This window comes from Lissotriton helveticus, chromosome 4_1 (genome assembly GCF_964261635.1).
Source record: "Lissotriton helveticus chromosome 4_1, aLisHel1.1, whole genome shotgun sequence".
In the NCBI taxonomy this organism is placed as follows: domain Eukaryota; kingdom Metazoa; phylum Chordata; class Amphibia; order Caudata; family Salamandridae; genus Lissotriton; species Lissotriton helveticus.
Window position 1 is genome coordinate 4,793,336 of NC_136063.1, and position 20,928 is coordinate 4,814,263.

Consider the following 20,928-nt stretch of genomic DNA (forward strand, 5'->3'; position numbering starts at 1 on the left):
CCTTAGGGAAGGGTGCTGTGTAATTAAAAAGTAGGACATGCACATTTACGTTTTACATGTCCTGGAAGTGAAAATCTCCTACATTTTTATTTGAGTACTGTGAAGCCTACCCCGCCCATAGGATAACATTGGAGATTCTATATCACATTTATCAAGCTGCAATTCCTAAACAAGAGGAGGTAGCTTTATCATGTTTGGTACCTCTAAACTTGTAAATGTACAGGAATTTATATAGCGCAAATCACCGAGCGGTTTCTAAGCGCTTGCTTAGGGAACCTGTCCTGGTATTCCCCTGTGAGATATCCCCGGCAGGGTATCTGCAAGGTGAAAGTCAGGCATCCCGCCGCGAGGGGCCGTTGTGGAGATTAAGCAAGCTATTGCCCAGAGTCGCAGAGTGTGAACCCGTGAATCGAGTAGGCACCGGAGCGAGAATTGTCGAGTCCATGGACATTTTAGGACTCAAGACCCCGCCGAGCCGGGAATTGAACCCTGGTCCCGGGCTGACCTCTGCTTCCAGGTCTGCCTCCTCTAACCAGTGAGCCACACTTCTCCACTTGTAGTTTAATGGTAATGTCACATTTATCATTACAAGTATCAAAATGAAGCCAACCTTAGGTCACATGACTGGGTGTACCTGACAGTTGAGAATTTGTGAATTCATCCCAGACATTCACACAGTAGTAGGATTAGCCTATCCTAAATGGCCTTTCTACTGCCAGGATGGGTTGTGGAGCTATGTACAGCCCTGCTTGCACCTGAATAGGCTAGGCTCTGCCACCACATAAGCTTAACGACCCTCTATTGTCTGTGCAGCCAGATAGGAGGCATGGCACTCTTGGAATGTCAAAGAACATTCTGGAAATGTTTCCAACCGTCTAAGAGCAGGTCATCAGGGTCTAAAAAATGGCTCTCAGGCCCACTCTTCAGTTCACCACTGGACCTGCTGAAGGACTCTGAGAGGACTGCCTGCTGTGCACTTTGCGAGACTGCCACTGTACCTGGAAGGACTCATTTGCTGCCTGAAGCCTGCATTGAACCCTCCGAGGCCAGCACTGCTCTTGAGCCTCGCATCTGTACATGCATCCACGACTATAAGAAGTGACTCCAAGGGCTAGTTTGGTGGCCTATTGTTCAGAGCCACAGAGACATAACAGGCTCCTATGATTTGGAGCCTACACCTGGGCCCAGCCTGAGTGAGTCCTGAATGCCCAAGAGGTCTCCGTCCACTCCTGAACCCTTGATTGTGGTGTTTGTCATTTTAGTGTTAAATCATGTATTGAAATGGACACTATTTTATAAATTGATTTGGGATTTTGCTTGTTTTGTATTATCACGTTATTACTGTTTGTGTGGTTTATAAATACTTTACTCAGTGCCTCTAAGTTAAGCCTGTGAATTGAGGGATGTGAAATGCACTCCTTTTTTGCTCTGTTTTATGCTTTTATATCGTTTCTAAATTTGTTTATCCGGGGTGTGCTGGAAGGGGAGGAGCGGCCAGTCTCCACAGTGAATGAATGAAAATGAACTAATGACAGTTGTCAATAGACCCTTTCCGCACTACTTTCAGCAGAAATCCATCTGCTACTTGTATTCAAAATTAAGATCCATATGCTTTTTAAAAGCATATGGATCTTAATTTTGAATACAAGTAGCAGATGGATTTCTGCTGAAAGTAGTGCGGAAAGGGTCTAAGTTAAGCCTGACATTTGGTGCCATGGTACCCACGGTTTAGCAGAGGTTAATTTAGTGACCTTTTGTGGTTCACCCTGCAAGGGATTGCAGCTGTTGCTTGTGCAGGGCTCACACCGCAGTCAACCAACAACCCAATTTCTAGCCATTTTGACCACAATGTTACTTCACCAATTTAATGAGGTAGGAACTGCTTGATCAATAGAGGATGAAAAAGCAATATCAAGATATCTGAGTTTCAGCGGGTTCCATATAATTTTCTTCCCTTCTAGCATGTCAGGAGTTAAAAAAAGATTCAAGGGAGACATTCATTTTTTGAGATAGTCACTATGCATCGAAAGGCGGAAGAATTTTGTTTGATAATATAAGATAATTGGAATCAAGGTAGAAGACTCGCTAACATAAAAAAAATATAATCCTCGGACTTCTATAACAATATCCTTTATTAAAAAACCTGTATTGTCTGTACTATTTTTGATGTAACATAATAAATGTTATATGGAAATAAGAAATAAAAGGGGAGAGAGAAGACATTGTTGTCTAGTAAGTTTATGTAAAGGAATAAATGAAGAAAAAAGCACATTAATATAGATTTTTGTTGATCAGCTATTATATAGGGCCATGTTAAACACAATTAGGACCCAAAAGAAAAAAACAGCCAACATAGCAAATACAAATTGCCATTTCACCTTGTTGAAGGCTCGTTCTGCATTCGAAGCTAATAGGCCATCAGGAATTAAAATGTTGGCAATAAAGGATAGAACAGGACATATGTTGTGTGTTATGTGCAGAAAGCTTCCTTTCCATTAAACTTGTTTGGTCAGACTGAATTATGGGGGCGAATATTGAGACTAACCTCTTAGCTAATATTTTATCATACATTTTACAGTCTTGATTTTATGAGCCATATTGGTCGATAATTAGCAACTAAAGTATGATTGTTATCTTGTTTGGAAAGAACAGCAATAATCACTTCTTTGACCCTAATAGTAGTACTAGCTGAAATAAAGAAAGAATGGAAGATAATAGTTTTTAAAAATTTCATGGAAATCAGCAGAAATACCATCTGGACCAGGTATTTTTCTTGAGTTTAGGGATTTTATTGCTGAAGAGATTTCCTGCAGGCTAATAGGGTTTCCTAACTTAAGTCTGTCTTCTGTAGTAATTTGAGTCAATTTACACTAAGATAAAAATGTGTTAACAACATCCTCTCGTAGTATTGGTCTCTCATGAAGGTTGGACTAAAATGATAAAAATCAATTTGCAATCTATTTGACGGTTAGTAGTAATTTACCATCATGTCTTGTGTGGTATGGTTTTGATTTTGAGCTCTTTTGATACCTAAGTAATTGACAAAAATTCCTGAAGAATTGGAGTGAAAATAGTATATGGCTTTTTCCCTTCCTTTGCTTATTTACTTACAAGTTGGTTATATTCAAACCTAAGAATTTGGAGTTGAAATTTGCACATATTACTCCCGGAGGATATGAAGAGTCTTTCATTACTTTAATCTTTGGCCTGATTTAGAGTTTGGCATAGGGGGTTACTCCTCAACAAACATGATAGATATCCTGCCCTCCAAATTACGATCCATCATAGCCTGTGAAGATCATAATATAGCGGACCGGATATCAGATACGTTTGTGACAGAGTACCCCTTCCCCCAAATTCTATGCACTAGTGGCTAGCAGCGCCACTCAACAAAGTATCTTCAGTGACTACAAATTACATTTAAGATCTAAATGTTCTATCCTATTCCTATCCATCCTAAAAATGGTATAACATTTGGGACAGAATATACAGCCCAGCAGTCCAGCGGTAGAAGACAAGATGGCAAAGATCTCCACGGCCACCATGTTGCGGCCTTTAGTGCTCAGGTAGGCAGGAATGAAGGAGACCCAGACGCTGCAGAACACCAGCATGCTGAATGTGATGAGCTTGGCCTCGTTGAATCGGTCAGGGAGGTTCCTGGCGAGAAATGCCACCACAAAGCTGGCAAACGCCAAGAGGGCCATGTAACCAATCACACTGTAGTAGGCAGCTGCAGAGCCCTGGTCACACTGCAGGATTATCTTCCCAGTCTCAGACTGTGTGTCAGTGCCAGGGTGAGGTGGAGAGGTGAGCAGCCAAGACAGACAGATTGTCACTTCTCCTAGTGTGGACAAGAGGACAATAGACCTGGACACCCGGGATCCCAGCCATCTGCTTAATCTGCTCCCAGGCCTGGTGGCATTAAAGGCAATGACAACAGTGATGGTTTTTGCTAAAACGCAAGACACAGCAACAGTAAAAATAATCCCAAATGCAGCTTGTTGGATCAGACAGGTCCATGTCCCGGGGCGTCCTATAAATAGGAGGGAGCAGAGAAAGGCCAGCATTAGGGCGGCGAGGAGTGTGTAGCTGAGCTCTCGGTTATTGGCCTTGACTATCGGTGTGTCTCGATGTCTAATAAAGATTCCCAGCACTGCAGCTGTGGCTATAGAGAAGGATAGAGCTGCGAAGACCAAAGTCTCACCAAGGACATCATTGTATGGGAGGAAAACAATGGTTTTGGGGATGCAGCCGTCCTTCCTTTCATTGGGCCACTTGTCCTCAGGGCACTTCAGGCAGTTTTCCACATCTAAAATGAAGCAGATATTTTATAGGTAAAATCAATGCTAAATTTAGCGGTATGTTTACAACATTGTTAATTACGTTTTGATATTTAGAGAATAATTATACTGAAGGGGGTTGTTCTTGTTGTGATTTATTTACATACTAGTATGCTTTTCTGATGTCTCGTAGCTTTTGAGACCCAACTCCAGATACTGAGTGACATAAACCCATTGGCCTTCTCTGTTTCTTATTATTTACACGGCAATATATTCATAGATGATAAACAGCCTTAAGCAGCTAATTCTGCTCCAATCTCACTCAGATATATTGCCAACAAGGAGATAACAACCGTGAGGACAAAGGTCAGATGGTTTATAACCGTCATCAAAACGGATCTGCCTACTCTTTACAACACAAGTTAGGCTGAAAATATTTTTCCAGCGGATCAAAGTTGTCTGGCTGATTGGTGGAAGCTCAGGCAGTGATAGTTGTTGCCTGGTCCTAGGTTGTGAAGGGCCTTGTAGACATGGGTTAATTGCTTGAATTGTTGTTGTTGTATAGCTTTATTTCGAAATATTTATCATTTCTTAAAAGCATTACAGTACAAAACAATTTTAAAATATAGAACAGTTGTGCAGTTCGACCATCTAATACAGAAAGGCAGTGCAGTAAAAGACAGTTTAAAATGTACAGCAATTGTGCAAATCAGCCATCTAAAATACCTTTATACAACAAACAACAATATACCATCATTAGAAAGAGTAAAAAAAAAAACACAGCATCAAGTGGCTAAAATCAGAAGAGTCGGGATGGATGACCTTTACTGGAGGAGCAATTTCCTCACAGATCTTATCCTCCAAGTCCATCCCAGAAATGTTGCCAGGCAACAAGCAATCAAGGGGTGAGTATCTGCTCTTAGCATCTGTAAGGCCTCCACGTGTGACCGGGTGCCCAGCCTCAAGCAAAGGGGTTTCAGCCATCTGCGGCGAGGGGCAACATACGCTGAACACTCGAACATTAGATGGGCGATGGATTCATCCCTATTGACACAGAAAGGACAGGTCGAAATGGTTTGCCAGGGTGGTTTCCAGTTCGCTGTCCATATACCTAGGGGCAGAACTCCAGCCCTAAATTTAAAATACAGTGCCCTATCTATTGGGTTGGAGATCAGGTCCAGGTAAGGTTCTCTAAGGGGGAGATCTTTAATAACCAAAAACTCAGCAGCAGATCTACATAGGTTGGAGTGGCTTGCTCTCTCATTTCCCACCCATGACCAGAATATTTTCTTTAACAGCTGTTTAGGTGGTGAAGATCTATTGGCCCAAGCGTCTCCCAGGCCCAGTTCGCAAAGGAGGCGCTTTACTTCCATGAGCCAGCCGATCTTATACCAGCCCGGGGTTGAGAGGAGTTCACGTAGGGCATCTGCGTAACTTGAGAGTTCAGGAACATTCCATATGCGGGCCCATAATAGAAGAGGGCGTAGCTTTGCCTGCTCGGCTATGGAGCGTGTGCCTGTATCAAGTAGGAGAGGAAGAGTGGGAAAGCTGTGAGGTAGCCTCATTAGGTCTTTGTGAAATTTGTTCTCAAGATGGGTCAGAGTGTCAAATTTCTGCGTACCCCAGAGCTCTGCCCCATACAACGCCGCACTCACAGCTTTTGCCCTATAAATATCTAATATCACCCCGATAGGTTTAAGGGGTGAGGCACGATGTTCTTTTAATAATGCACCTGTTACCCTCCTATGAGTCAGAATGATTTTTTGATGGTGCGCCTTCCAACTCGTAGAGTCACAGAGTCGGATGCCTAAATAATCGAATTCCCTTACCCTTTCGAGTGGGACTGAGTCAAGGGTTGGAGGGTGTACTGTCTTCCTAGGGGGGTTCAAAACCAGGAACATGGTTTTGCTGATGTTAATAGCCAAGCCCCTGGAGTCGCAAAACTCCTGGAACCTTGATAGCAACGTTTGGAGACCTAGCGGGGTTTTCGAAATCAACAGGGTATCATCTGCAAACAGGAGAGTTGGTATCTTCCTGCCCGCCAGGGAGGGTGCGTCTGCTGGTAGTTTAAGAAGATGCTCCACCACTCCGTTTAGATATAGTGAAAACAGAGTGGGGGCTAGCACACACCCCTGGCGGACGCCCCTGACTACAGAGATGCGAGATGTTTTTTGCCCTGTGCTCCCCATCTAACTTGAGCAAAGTTGCTTTCGTGGAATTTGATGATCAAAGCGAGCAGGTACGGGGGGATGCCCAAGCCCCCAAGAACAGCCCACAATTGGTTACGTGGAACTAGGTCAAAGGCAGTCCGCAGATCTATAAAGGCGAGATACAGACTGCCTTTGCCCAGCTTGACCACTTTCCAATAAAGCATTAGGAATCGGAATGTCTGCTCAATCGTGCCGGTGCCTGTTCTAAAACCGGCCTGAAAGTCAGACAAGACCTGCTTTTCTTCGGCCCACTGCAAAATCCTCCCTAAAACTACTTTCCCTGCTACCTTCTGGGTAGAATCAAGCAGACTTATGGGACGGTAGTTGGCAGGGTCGTCCCTACAACCTTTTTTAAAAATCGGGACGACTTCCGCACCCCTCCACGAGTCCGGGAGGCATCCGCCAGACATGGCCTCATTCAAAAGTTGGGCAATGAGTGAGCTCCACACCTCCGTGTTAGTCCGGAGCAAGTCGCCAGGGACGCCATCTGGGCTAGCCGCCTTGTTAGGCTCAAGACACCTGATCGCTTCTTCAACCTCCTTGGGTGCAAAAGTGTGGTCTAAATCTGTGTTAGCTAGCGGCACACTGTGTCTGGGACCCCTATTCTGTCCAAGAGCCCCTAATGGATTAGAATAGAGCTTGGAAAAATGAGCCAACCAGGCCTCCCCTGTGATGTTGCATGTCAGCAATGAGTCGACCGGCCTATCCCTGCCTCTAAGCAGGGCCCAGAAACCCCTTGAATCCTTTTTGGAGCAGGCGTCCATTAGATCTCTCCAAAAGTTTGTTTCATGGGTATCCTTTGCCACTGCTTGGGCTTTTTTATAATTTTTCCTAGCGAGTGTAATCTGAGCGGAGTCTTTCTTTCCAACCGCCCGGATGAGATCGCTTTTGGCTGTACGACAGGCAGAGGAGTACCATTGGTCTCTACCCCTAATTGCCGATCTCCGAGTGGCCCTGGCCCTACCCTGAGGAACTGTAAACAGGTTACTAAGGGATGCGATGGTCTCCGTGAATGTCGTAAGAACGTCATTATCAGAATCCAACGCACCCAAAAAGAGCTTAACTTTTAACATTATGTTCCCAGCTTGGGCCATTCTCACTTCGTCCGCGGCGACTTTTGCCCATTTTAATCGCCTACCACAATTGGATGGCACAACTTCGTGGGATGATTTCCAATTGGATCGAGGCGATGGAGAATTCCCTTCTTCCCACGGGAGGGCAAGGGTTAGGACCAAGGGATTATGATCGCTATCGGTTGTTTGTTGGACTTCCATGTCTTGGAAATACTGCCATAAGTTATGGTTTAGCAGTATATAGTCTATTCTCGAGGTGTAGCCCACCCTGTTAAAGGTGTGCGCACCCCTAGAATCTGATTTAGATCGGCCATTAGTGGCCCTAAGGTCATGTTCTAAACAGAGAGAATTAATATCAATGACATTCTGGGTCCATTTTTTAATTGGATCAAGAATGAGCAAAGGGATGCCTCTCTTAGCATTGTCTTCCCAGGTGTCCAAGATGTCTTCGCTGGCTAACGGTTCGAAACAGCAGTTGAAATCTCCAGCCAGGACAATGAGGGAATCAATGTTGCAACCACTGAGCTCCTCTTCGACTCCAGTTGAAGATAGCAATGAGTTCCCCCCCCCTGGCCCCCCTAAGATACAGATTGAACACCTCTAACTTCCTGCCCCCCGGGCACTGAATAGTGAGTCTCATGAGGTCTGGAGATTGGATATTTATGTGTCTTATGGAGAGCCCCAGTGTGATACTGACCCAGATAAGAAGGCCACCAGAAGGGCGGCCTTTACTGCCCTTAGGTTTGGATGCTGGTACAGAGTAGGTCGTGAAACCCACCCTGTGGAAGGGCTCCAGGCACCAGGTTTCTTGAATGAGGCAGATCCCAAAGGGCTCCACAAAAGAGTTCCAGTCTGGCTTATCGAAATTTCGAGCAAGCCCTGCCACATTCCAACTTAAGATCTTGAGCTGGGAATTATCTGTGGATCTATTGCGGATCGAGGGGGGGAGGGCAGGGGAAGCAGTGTTAAAGCCGATAGGCCGGGAGGACTGAAGAGGAATTGTAGGTGACGACGAAGCAAAAGCTATCTCACTCACAATTGCAGTAGTGCTGATGGTACAATTGGTATTGAGAAAATGCAGCGAGCCCTGTACAGGCAAAGCCTGAGACCTGGTTTGAATAGGGAGGACAGGGCTAGTCCCAACCAGGGTCGTCGACAAGGGGCAAAAACCAACTTCCACCGAAGATGCCTGAGGCTGAGTAGGTGATGCCAAGTCAGGAGGCATTGGTAGTCAGTCAACATCCTCAAGACAGTCAAACCTGTTTGAGGTTGTTATCCCGAGCCAGCCTCTAGTTGGATTATGCTCCTTGGAGGAATACCCCCAGCTGGGCTGATAGGGAAGCATGGACCAATTGCCCCCGTGTGGGTATGCAACTCGAGGTGGGTAAAAGAATGACAATGGCCTCGGGGCAATAGAGGAACCCCCATCTTCCACAGCCCAGGAACAAATATGACTAGCCGTGTAAGGGTCTTCAAACGTCACGACTATACAATCACCGGGAATGGATTTCCTTGTGGAACCCACCCACGGTACTCTACGTACCATTTTGACTCAGCTCCTCCTGCCATTAGGGATCGGTCTGTACGTATTAAGCCAGTGCATGACCTTATTCTGTAAGGACCGGTGATATTCGTGGTGGCCATTCGCTGCCTCCGGCACGCCCGTCAGAACCACCACATAATCATTGGCTTCAGGAGGGAGATCAATGTACCCCCCTCGGAAATTGCTCTTGATGTGAGGGCCCCCAGTTGGACGAAAGGAAGTTTTATTCTGGGAGACCTGAGTAGGGCGGTGGGTGGAACTGTTAGGATTCTGCCTCCTAGGGGCAGCCATATTAGTGCGGGTGTGTGTTTGTAAGGTGGAAGCATTTGGGGTGATAACCCCGGGCGGGGGTGCCGGATTTGTAGTGACGACTCTCTTGGTGCGTGGTTTAGGGATAGGCTGAGTGGGACAAGGCGCAATAGGGTTAGAAGTCAAGCCATGCGAGACTGTGGGGGAAGGGATAAAAACCTGAGGAGCAGTGTTATTCTCTATCAAGCCTTGGTGTTCAAGACCTCTCAAGCCAAGTGTAGCCAAGGCTATAATGCTTTTCTCCATCTCTAGGAGATGGTTCTCGATTCGAGAGAGTCTTAAATCCAGGGGAGATAGGAGGTTTTTTAGGGTATCCCAAACTACTCCTATGATTTCCCTTTCCCTCCCCTCCTGGTCATTTAGGTCGAGGTCTGCTCTCTCAGTTGGTGTATTGCTTTTGGTGGCAGCAGGTGCTACCCCGACATTATCAGTGCACCAAGGAGCCTGTGGGAAAGTATGGAGCCTTCCCAGACTGCCGTCAGCTGAGATGTTGACAGCGTTAGGTACGTGTGCCCCCAAGGTTTTGGCCTTCTTATGTGAAGAAGTCGATCTAGGGTTGCGTTTTCTTTTGTGCGAATTGGCCGGAATGCTATCAAGTCTACCGTAGCAAGTGGACGCATCAGAAATATCTGGGGAATAAGAAGTGGGGGTGAGGAGATGATGAGGGCTACCCACAGGGTTGGACAAACTTTCGGGCAAAGGTAGTGGACACAGGGGTGGCGAAGGGATAGGCAAAACTGAAGTGTCGTGAACATCAGCCATCGTTGTTACACACTGTTGTACTGTTGGTACACACGCTTCGGAGTGATGGCTGATGCTATGTGCCCTAGGGAAGATTTCTTGGAGTTTGCAAACTCGAGTGACAGCTTCCTAGCAGCCGCCAGGTCAAGGGACACTCTAGTTTGGAGTTTGGTAATCTCCTGGTCTATGGCGATATTTGTTCGTGTGATAAAATCATCCATAGGACCATTATGAACCAGCCCCCCCTTGGCAGCCCTATTGCGAGTAACACGAGTACACATGATTGCAAAAATAAACTACCAGCCTGGACGAAAATAATGGCCAATGTCAGTTAGGGGGGAGGCAAGGCTAGGGCTTAAGAGAAGGGGCCCAGACCAGACCTCTCAGACCTCGAATGGCCTCAAACGGCCCGCCCTTAGCCCGGTCTTCGCCCCGAGCTGCGTCCCGCGCTGCGGGAGTCCCATTCCTAGATGTAGGGACCGTTATGGGCGGTGGGCGGGCCACGGGGAGAGCGGACCGGAAGGTCTTGCAGGGTCACGCAGGGACTCCTGGGCAATGGAGTCCCTGCACATGCTCGCGGCCCCACTGTGCCTCGCACCCAAGCCCTGCTCCACCACAGCGCCAGGTGCAGCACTCAAAATCCAGCCCCCAGCCAAGGAAGGCGAAGCGGCACCCGCGGAGCGGGTGCGGCGAGCTTCAGCAACAGGCAGCAAACAGGCAGCAAAAATCCCAGGTGAGCGCCAGGAAGAGCGCTAGCCGTGAAAGTGGCGTCCCAGGGAGCAGTTGACCAAAAGGAGATAAAGTACCCTCCTGTGGGCGGTGGGCGGGCCACGGGGAGAGCGGACCGGAAGGTCTTGCAGGGTCACACAGGGACTCCTGGGCAATGGAGTCCCTGCACACGCTCGCAGCCCCGCTGTGCCTCGCACCCAAGCCCTGCTCCACCACAGCGCCAGGTGCAGCACTCAAAATCCAGCCCCCAGCCAAGGAAGGCGAAGCGGCACCCGCGGAGCGGGTGCGGCGAGCTTCAGCAACAGGCAGCAAACAGGCAGCAAAAATCCCAGGTGAGCGCCAGGAAGAGCGCTAGCCGTGAAAGTGCTTGAATTGGTATCTCTTCTGTACTGGGAACCCCGGGAGTCGTTTGAGGTGGGGGTGATGTGGTGCCATCAGGGTTGGTGGGGTTCAAGATGAGTCTGGCTGCAGTGTTCTGGAAGGCCTATTGAGGAGAATTTACGTATCCTATAGTAGATGCCTTCGTTCAGTCTGCTCGTGATGAGGGCTTATGGTGCCAGTACATTTGGTGTTAGTGGGGAGCCACTTGAAGATCTTCCGTAGCATGTGTGGAATGAAGTAGCTGGCAGATGAGTCTACGTTGACCTGGGCTTTTAATAGACAGCTTGCAATCAATTATGATGCCGAGGTTCCTGGTGTGATCAGACTGGGAGGGTGCTGGTGCTAATTCCACTGGCCACCACAGAGGGTTCCAGTTGGTGGAGATTTTGCAAAAGGTCAGTACTTCTGTTTTGTTCATGTTGAGCTTCAGGCAGCTGTTTCTCAACCAGTTTGTGATGCTCATTGTGCCCCTGTGAAATCTGGTTCTGGTGGTGATGGGGTTCCCGGAGAGGCAGAGGATAAGTTGAGTGTTGTCTGCATTTGAGATGATGTTGAGCCTGTGGGATCTGACAATGTTGGCCGATGATGTCACGTAGGTATTGAAGAAGGTGGACTCAGTGATGAACCCTTAGGGACACCGCAGATGATTTCCTTGGGCTCTGAGGTAAATGGAGGTAGACAGATTTTCTGGGTTCCGACGGTGAAGAAAGAGGCGATCCATGTAAGGTTGTTCCTTTGATATTGATTTTGTGTAGCCTAAAGGGTATGTGTGCTGGAGTCTGTGTGAGTGTGTGTACGAGAGATATATGGCTGAGTATATGGTGCCTCCTAGGGTATATGTGTCTGTAAGTATATGTCTTTTTAGGTGAGTCTTAGAATGCACAGGTGTTAGACTGGGTGTCAGTGTGCATTAATGTGTGTTGCTGACTGAGTATTTTTATCAAAGTCTATGTATGTGAGTACAGGCATACATATAGGTGGTTTGGGACTGTTTATATGTCTGGAATAATCTAACTAAATAAAAAACCACACGATTAATTAGTACTCAAAAAGTCACTGTCAAATTATTTTAGAGCCAGGTGTTCTGCTTTTTCAGTGTATTCTTTTTCATCTTATAGACTTTTAAATATTTTTTGGTTTTGAAGACATTTGTGACAGTTTTCCTCATCTACAAGTGATAATTTAACATTTTTAAAAATGAAAGCCATAAGGTTTCTAGCACTCGTTTTAAATATGTCAGTGCAGTAAAGGATCAGGGTGTGCAAAATTCTCAATTTCAGGAAATGACTTCAACACTCCCTTGTTTAGAGCTTGGGGTAAACTAATTCTTAATATTTATTTGCTTTTTCTGTATACACTAGACAATCTCAATGTCCACAGGCTTCACCACCATGGATGCATCGCATTTACAATGTGGCACACCATGGCTCAAGGATTGACAGATGCGTCATGCATCTGATGGCGTAAACGTAAGGCATTGCTGGAGTGATGTCGCAAGCAAGAAGCAACTCTAGCAATGCTCAGGAATGCCTATTCCTATTGTGCTGCTCACTCCTTATGCCTGCTTCAGTGATGTGGAGGCAAGGATCCTGCAGCGGTGGAGAGTACTTTTCCAAATATATTGATGCCTGTGTGTGCATTGTGACTGCATATGTGTCCAATGCACACATATGCATGATACATGTGGAATAATACCATATATTCATTACCGGGGATCAGCCCATAAATGACTCAACTGTAGATCATCAAAAACAGGGTCATATTCCTTGGGGTGAAGATCCTGCTGTGTGGGCTGGAGAAAGTGATCCGGTTTGGATTCTGCCTAGAAGAATAAGAAAGGGTTGAGTAGACACCACCAATCCTTTATCATCACCATGTTTTAGCAGGCGGTGGGACTGCCACGGTCCGCTCATGGAACAGGAAACTTTTAATATGCACATCTGTGCAGCTCCCCAGGACTGCCCTATGGCGGCTGTCTTTCCCCGATCGTAATCACAGCTGACCCTCTTGTTGGTCCAGCTGTGTTCTTCACCATGGTGATCTACCCAACTTTTAATAATGCGGTCAGCTGACGACCACGCTATGCTCCGATTGCCTTCTCCAATATTGTGGTACACAGGACCGACAAACTCATAAAAAAGGCCCTAAGTGTTAGCATTTGCCAGAAAATAGCGTTATGTTGTTGATTTTGATGATTGAACATGGAAGTGTTCCATTGTCATTGGTATTTCTATGAGGTGTTAACAGATGTCAGTCAGATCATTTTGAGTAATAGTCTAGTCAAATTAGTTAAAAAAATGGCCTAACCTAGAACTAATTGCAATACAATTTCTGTGAGTGGATTCTTATTGAAAATTCCCCGTAGAAACAATGGTGAAAAGTCTACCACTTTATCATTACGCGTTAATCCAATATGCCGGTATTTTCAAAATGGCTACCCATTATTTGAGCTATAGGGTGCAACTGTTTATATGCCCATGTATGGTATCATTTTATATGTTTTTAGGGACGGCAAAGTAAACAATAACATCAAAAATTGTTTCTGATGACCGTAATATCAAATATTTGCCGATTATGTCAGATAGACAAAGTTTGTATAATGTTTTCGTTGACTTATATGAGCACAAATGAAGATTCAGAATGAATGAAAAAGCCACTGGGTCAAACATGATGGTTAGTCACAAAGAGTGCAAAGAGTGCATGTTCGTGCAGACTCGGTCGTAGACAGAGAGAATATGCTTCATCTACATAGATTAAGGAAGTGAAGGGAACACAATACCGAGAAGCCTCTACCCCGATATAGTGTTTGACTGGTCTCAGTGAGGACACATTCTTCATTACTCTGCTGCAACAAAGACAGATAAGCACAAGTGCCAGCAGTCAAATAAATAATTTATCCATGTTAACCACCACAATGCTTGGTCAGTACTCTCCAGTCCCTTCTCGGGATCGCGAGAGAAAAAAAATATATCTCAAATCTTAAAAAAGTAAAATACTGTGCTGGTTTGGCACCAGAAGATTGTAGCCCTGATATTGTTCAGAAACATTTTTGCATCCAAGATATCTCTTGCACAGCATTGTTCCATTGCAGTTAATCAAACATAATCTACACCCACAAGAGGGATATGTTTGTAAATAATATTCATGCCACAATGTTTATGTTAGATGATATTATCTACTAGTTTAGGTGAGAGGAAATCTCAGCTAGTTGCGCACTGTTCACTGTGTGTTATCCAACACTCATCAATTTAAACACAAAAACAAAAAGACACTTCAGTTATTTTAATCCATAACCTGATGTTTCTATGATCATCTGAATGTTTTTACAAAATACAATAATGAATCATTTGAACACATAATTTTGTGATTCTCAATTCTATACATGAAACATTTTTGTTTTCAAATTATCACAACGCAAAACGTATAGTACTTGATTTTCATATTTTCATATCATGCCCAATGCATTTCGGCACAAGGATGTGCCTTCATCAGGGGCTAATCTGTAATAAAGGTAAAAACAATGGAACAAGTAAGTGTATTGTGTATGTTGTATTTCATGGGGGTGTGTATATGCAAATAGAGTGTCATCATACCTCTAGTGTACGTTAATTCCTCAAGTAAACTGTAGGAATAAAGTGACAACCCAAATGAAAGCCAATGGTAAAGCTACCTAAACCAGATAAAAACCAATGACAACAATAGTACAAATAATAGTGATGATAGTCCATCAAACAAATGAATAAGCAGCCGCTTACCTAGATAAATCTGAAATATATTGCCCTGTAAATACAAATAACAGCCGAGACTTTTACGCGTGTTCGTTCACAAAATACTCATGACATAAAAAACTTAATAATGAGAAACATGAGGTCCTACCTGATCTGCGTTGACTATTCCAATCTAGAAAATATATGATGTGGTTGAAAAGTATCCAAAGGGACTCCAGATGCCCATAAATAATCCGCCAAATCTAACATCACCTACCTCATACGTGCTAAATTCTGACCTAAAACACAAAAAAACGAGTGATTTATAACTACAAAAAGTTTATGCTCTTTAGCTATCCTACATCAGTAAAGCTAGTGTGACAATCAATCCCAAATACAACCGAGATATCCATTTACCTGCTTGAAGTGTCGCCAATACTTTAAACAGTAGTTCTCAGCCTCGTATCTCAATTCAATCCAAGTTGCCTTGAAACAAGACGTCTCGCGCCATTACTCGAATCGACCTTGTTTGTAGCATGTGAAAGTTATCGACACTGAAAACGGACTCTAGCAACCAAGTATACCGATAATCCAGTGAACCAAGATCGCCATTTTAAAAAAGGGTTAAAACATTATGAAGTAAACACTAACTCCCTGTAAAAGAAGCGCTATGCAGTGTAAACTATTATCAAACACTGTCAAAGGTCCCACGTTACCAGCACATTGCGCACTATAGTCCCGCTACGTTCCTGTACTTTACCCTAGCAAACCTTCATTTCCATCAACGACACTAAAGACGGACTAGCAACTCCGTAATCAACCATGATGAACCTTTTCCATCCTAAGCCACACTGAGGACAGGCTGACAACTCGTTATTTGACTAATGCAAGAGACCTAAATTACGTGATTACACAAATTCAACCCCAAATAAAAAAAACAACCCCAAATAAAAAAACACGATGTTATATGACAACCTGTCACTGATTGCCAAAACTGAGACTACACTGAGCGTTATGAAACGCCACTCCAAAATGTAAACACTCGAGGTGAATGATAAGTGAAAAAGTGTTGCATATTAAATACATAGTGTGACATCTTAATAATTAAAGGTACGTGCCCATCTTAAAATGATCTGTTCCAATAAGGTAATGAGGGATGGGGGATAGATAAAAATACAGTTCAGAAGGGATATCTATTCACGTTCACTGTACATGTGAAGCATAAACTCCAATATTCACTTTACCCACTTTATCAATTCACCATTAAACAACTGTTATATATGAGCTAAACCATATCTATAACACACATTTCAAGACTGTACATGCATTGGAACGTTCACTAGTCAATGCTGTTGATATTATCTGGCATGAAAATCTCTGTGATAACACCCCACTTAAACTCATACTAAACAATATTGACACAAGAACTAACAAAATGACTCCCTACTCAGCCCATTTGCTGAGAATTGTAACAGCTACTTTCATACATGCCTGTGTTCCTGCTAAACTGTGTACTTTACACAACTGGCCTCTGGTCTGTAAGAACTATCAGGTGTTCACTCACCTGTCCTGACTGAAAACTCCCCTTCGGCACACGGCACACAGTCGAAGCAGCAGATGGGCCTCCCTTCTATTGGAGCCTTTCGGTACCCTGGGGGGCAGCTCTCACTACAGACAGAGCGAGGAATCTGTGAGGAAAGAGGGAAACATACAGGAGGAAGATTAGATGTAAAGTCTGAGATGAAGGCCCGGGGTGGCTCTGACTGCAGACAGAGTGAGGAATCTGTGAAGGAAAAGGGAATGCATGAAGAGATTAGATGTTAAGTCTGACCTGAGGGCCCAATGACAGCTTTCACTGTTAACAGATCAAGGAATCTATTGGGAAAGAGGGAATAAAGGAGATTAGATGTAAAGTCTTGGCTGAGGGCTCGGGGACAGCTCTCACTGCAGACAGAGTGAGGAATCTGTGAAGAAAGAGGGAAAAGAGGACTCAGATTAGACTGAGTTGAGGTTTGAGAGTCTCCAACACTTACGAAGGCGGGATGTGAATCACTCCAGTCTACACAAAGGGGACACGGCAAATCTCACAGCATGAACAGGGTTCATTGTGTTCCTTTATAAGTTATTACCTGAAGGGACCAAGCTTTGAGAAGCAATATTACCATGTACCAAAAATGGAATGTGGAAGATACTACACGCCTGTTTAGCAGTTTCCATTCAGGCAAAAGGTAAACTGAACAAGCATTTATCAGTATGATTTAGAAAATACTAAAACGTGGGGTATTTAAAGGTTGTATTGACAAGTGAGTTCCTATTTTGGTGAAGGCCACATCCTCAGTGCAACATTGTGAATACTGAGGATGTGACCTTCAAGCCCTGGTGCCTACTGTGGAGCTGGGCCCAGATACCGCGCTCCCTCCACACACACATGAATCTTTGACCAGCAGCAAAATCTCATCTGATGCAGGAAAAAGGTATTGGCTTTTTATGATGTCAGTGTTTATCCCAAAATCCAATCCACACACTGAACATGTTGAATTACAAGAGAATGAATAGTTCCCCAAGTACAAGGTGGGACTCCCACAGTTAGCCCGCCGGGGAGACAGAAATGTAGGCTTTAACCACATCAATGCTGATGGTATTCCCCTCCTGTGCTGAGATTTGTTGATTCCCATTCCCATTCCGCATGAGCGTGCGAGGAGGCTACCTCATGACGAGCCCAGCTCGTCATGAGCGTCGAAGGGGTTAAACCCTACTTCGCACTCTGTCACTGAGGATGGTAGGGAAAGCCTGCTAGGGACCAGAGATGCTACTGAAGGAGTCGGTAGATCACAGGAATAGACGCATCTGTATCCATGACAAGAGTTGGACCTGGCCTCGTGGCGCGGTCCGCCTCTGTCCCTCCACACCCTGCGAGCGCAGGCCTGCACCCTGAGTCCCCTGCGCAGCATCCCCGTTAGCGTAGCCTGCACCCCGAGCCTGGTCGTCCTACTCCCGATAAGCCCAGACCCCGGAACCAATGACCGGGCCTGGCTATCCCGTCCCACTCCCGGCTCCGAGCGCCTAACCTTGCATGCCCCTCAAGGCCCGGCAGCCATTTTCCCTTTCTGAGATCCCTGTCTCCCTGGGCCTAGCGTGACCCCGGCCCCAGCGAAACCCAGACTCCAAAGGCGCACCAGTCCCGGCTGGGGGGGTAAAGGGCTCCCCGAGTGAGATAAGTCAGGGAGTTTCGATGGTATCGGTCACACCTTTGGCCTTCCCCTGGGGGCCAGTTTTGATCGCACCTCTGGCCTCCCCGAGTACTGGCTCCAGACCCGCTGGGCGTCTGGTAATTCCCGGACCCATCTTTTCAAAGGATCAAAGAGCCAACCGCTGGACCTCGCCAACGACCAGCCCCCAGGGCATGAGACCTCCGCCTGCGAGGGTCCGGACATCAAAGGGCCAATGGACTATATCTGGGCCCGCTCGACAACTAGCGAGCAGTTGTATCTTGGACCTGAAGCCCTGCTGATCTGATCGCGGCTGACCCTGAGAAGAACTCAACCTCGCATCGCTGAGCCCTGCTGACGCTGTCACGGCTCCCTCTTCGCAACAAGGAACTGAACCACCTGAGCCCTGCTGATGCTGTCGCGGCTCGAGCTTGAACTCGTAACCATCGGAGCCCTGCTGACGCTGTCGCGGCTCATCCTCTCTAAGACCTCGGAGACCTGCTGACGCTGTCGCAGCTCGAGCTTGAACCAGTAACCACCTCAGCCCTGCTGACGCTGTCGCGGCTCGCCCTTGCAAAGACCTCGGAGCCCTGCTGACGCTGTCGCGGCTCGAACTTGAACTAGTGACCACCTGAGCCCTGCTGACGCTGTCGCGGCTCCTCAAGAACTTCTCCGGATCGAGCCCTGCTGACCCCCTCGCGGCTCGAGGAGTACTCTGGCCCGGCTGGACCATCGAGATCACCATCACGACCAAGTCGGTCCGACGTGAGTGAAGCAGCCAGTACGCCATCATCTTCCGTATCCCCCGGCTCGAGGATTGAGAGCTGTGCGTAGGGTACGCCTCGTCCTGGCCCAAAGGCTAAAGACTGTCCCGCATCCCTCCTCCCGAACCCTCAAAGACTTTTGTGATCCCTCGATCATTTGTACATAAGAGTGCCCCCTGCTTTTTACTACTTATAAAGAACTTGTTACTGAATCCCAACGTTGTGGTGTCTGTTCGTAAGTGTGGTGTGAGCTCAGTGTATACGATCCTAGACTCGAAGTCCTCCCCGGTGAGGACCTCACGATAAGACTTGGCAGGATCTGTGGGAGAGGTGGGTCCTGGGGTGGTTGAGTGAGCATAACCTGGCCCTCTGAGATCGCCACTTCTAACATTGGTGGCAGCGTCGCAATAAGAACCTACGTCTAGGGATCGTACAGTACTGACACACTACCCGAACGAAGAACAACCATGAGCCTCACGAACAACAAGACCACCTTCCAGATGGAGCTTCTGGGAGACTATTCGCACCGAGAGCTCAAACAATTCTGCAAAGATCTCCATATCCCAAAAACGGGATTAAACACCAAGAAGACCTTCAACAAGCCCTAACAGCCTGGGTGGAGGCCGGAGCACAACCTCCAGCACCGACAGAAGTCGATGGAGAGGGAGCACCCCTGACGGAAACCCACGCCCAAGAGCTTGAGAGAGCTGAGTCCCCGACGCGGAGTCCCAGCACGGAGAGAGGTCTGTCTCGAGAAGAGATGACCGACCGAGAACGCGACCGAAACCACGAGCTAGAACTAGCCCGTCTGAAAATAGGAGAGCTCAAGCTGGCTGAGAAGAAGCTAGCCATCGAGCAGATGCGACTGCAAGGAGAACTGGAGGAGAAGAAACTCCAGAGAGAGCACGAAGGGAAAAGACTCCAGCTGGAGCACGAGCGCGGCCTGAAGGAGATCGAACTAAAGGCCCGAGCGAAGACAACAGAACAACGGGGACCCGAGAGTCCGTTCCCCCGGTGGAACCCAAAGTCCACATCCCCAAGGATGTGGTCAAGGAGTACTATAACGATGATATCCAGCAATGGTTCAAGGCCTACGAAGTCGCCATGGCCTCCCACCGAGTTCCGCGCACGGATTGGGGAGCCGGGCTGTGGGGGGGATTCTTGAGTGAGGGGAGGGACACCCTGCTCGATCTACCCTCCGCCAAACAGACCTCCTACAGCCACATGAAGGAGGCCCTCCTCACAAGGTACGGGCTCACTCCAGAAATGTACCGCCAACGCTTTAGAGAATGCAAGAAAATCCCCAGCACCACCTGGGTGGAATATGTGAACTTCTACAGCCGGGCCCTGGAAGGGTGGATCAAGGGAAGCAAAGTATCCACCTTCGATGGGCTCATCGACCTCATTGCCTATGAACATTTGTCCCTGAACTGCTTTGTGGAACTCCGGCAGCACCTTCTGGACAGTAAGTTGGCTGACCCCCGGAAGCTGGCCGTCGAGGCCGATCGATGGGTGAGCACCAGAGTCCCCCGGGGGCCCTGGGGAGACTCTGGCCGAAATGAACAGGGATCTTCCCGTCAGAGGGGAGGGGGGAGTCAGAATAGACAGAGGGGATCCCAGGTAGGGTCCCCGCGCAGTCCCCCCAGAAACCAGCCCGGCACCTCGCCTCCCACAGCGCGCGCAGGGTTCCCCCCAGCCAAGCCAGGGCCCCGAGTCAGCCAAGCCTGCTACCATTGCCAGCAACCAGGGCACTATGCCAATGACCCCCGATGCCCTTTGTTCAAGAAGCCCGCCGCTGCGGGGCCCCCAGCACTCCACATCACCTCAGAAGCCCTAGAAGAGGAGGGGAAGAGGAGTTCGAGGGGGCTGACCCAGCCGCCATGATGTTAGTCTCCCTGGGAGATAGGGAAATGGTCCCAGGAGCCCCCCTGCCCGACAACACGGAAAAGTACCGACAGCAGTTGACTGTCAATGGCCACCAC

The 20,928-nt window shown here is 47.0% G+C and overlaps 1 protein-coding gene across 1 annotated transcript in view; it reads right to left on the reverse strand.

Annotated features, from left to right (window-relative positions):
* Positions 1-3,407: 3,407 nt before the first annotated feature.
* LOC144826871 (vomeronasal type-2 receptor 26-like) overlaps positions 3,408-20,928 on the reverse strand; it is a 52,573-nt gene continuing 35,052 nt past the window's right edge. Inside the window, exons 2-3 of the mRNA XM_078685330.1 lie at positions 16,538-16,756; positions 3,408-4,309 (exon numbers count right to left, since the gene is read on the reverse strand). Of these exons, the coding sequence (XP_078541456.1) occupies positions 3,408-4,309; positions 16,538-16,756 (1,121 nt within the window). The remainder of the gene's footprint in view (positions 4,310-16,537; positions 16,757-20,928) is intronic.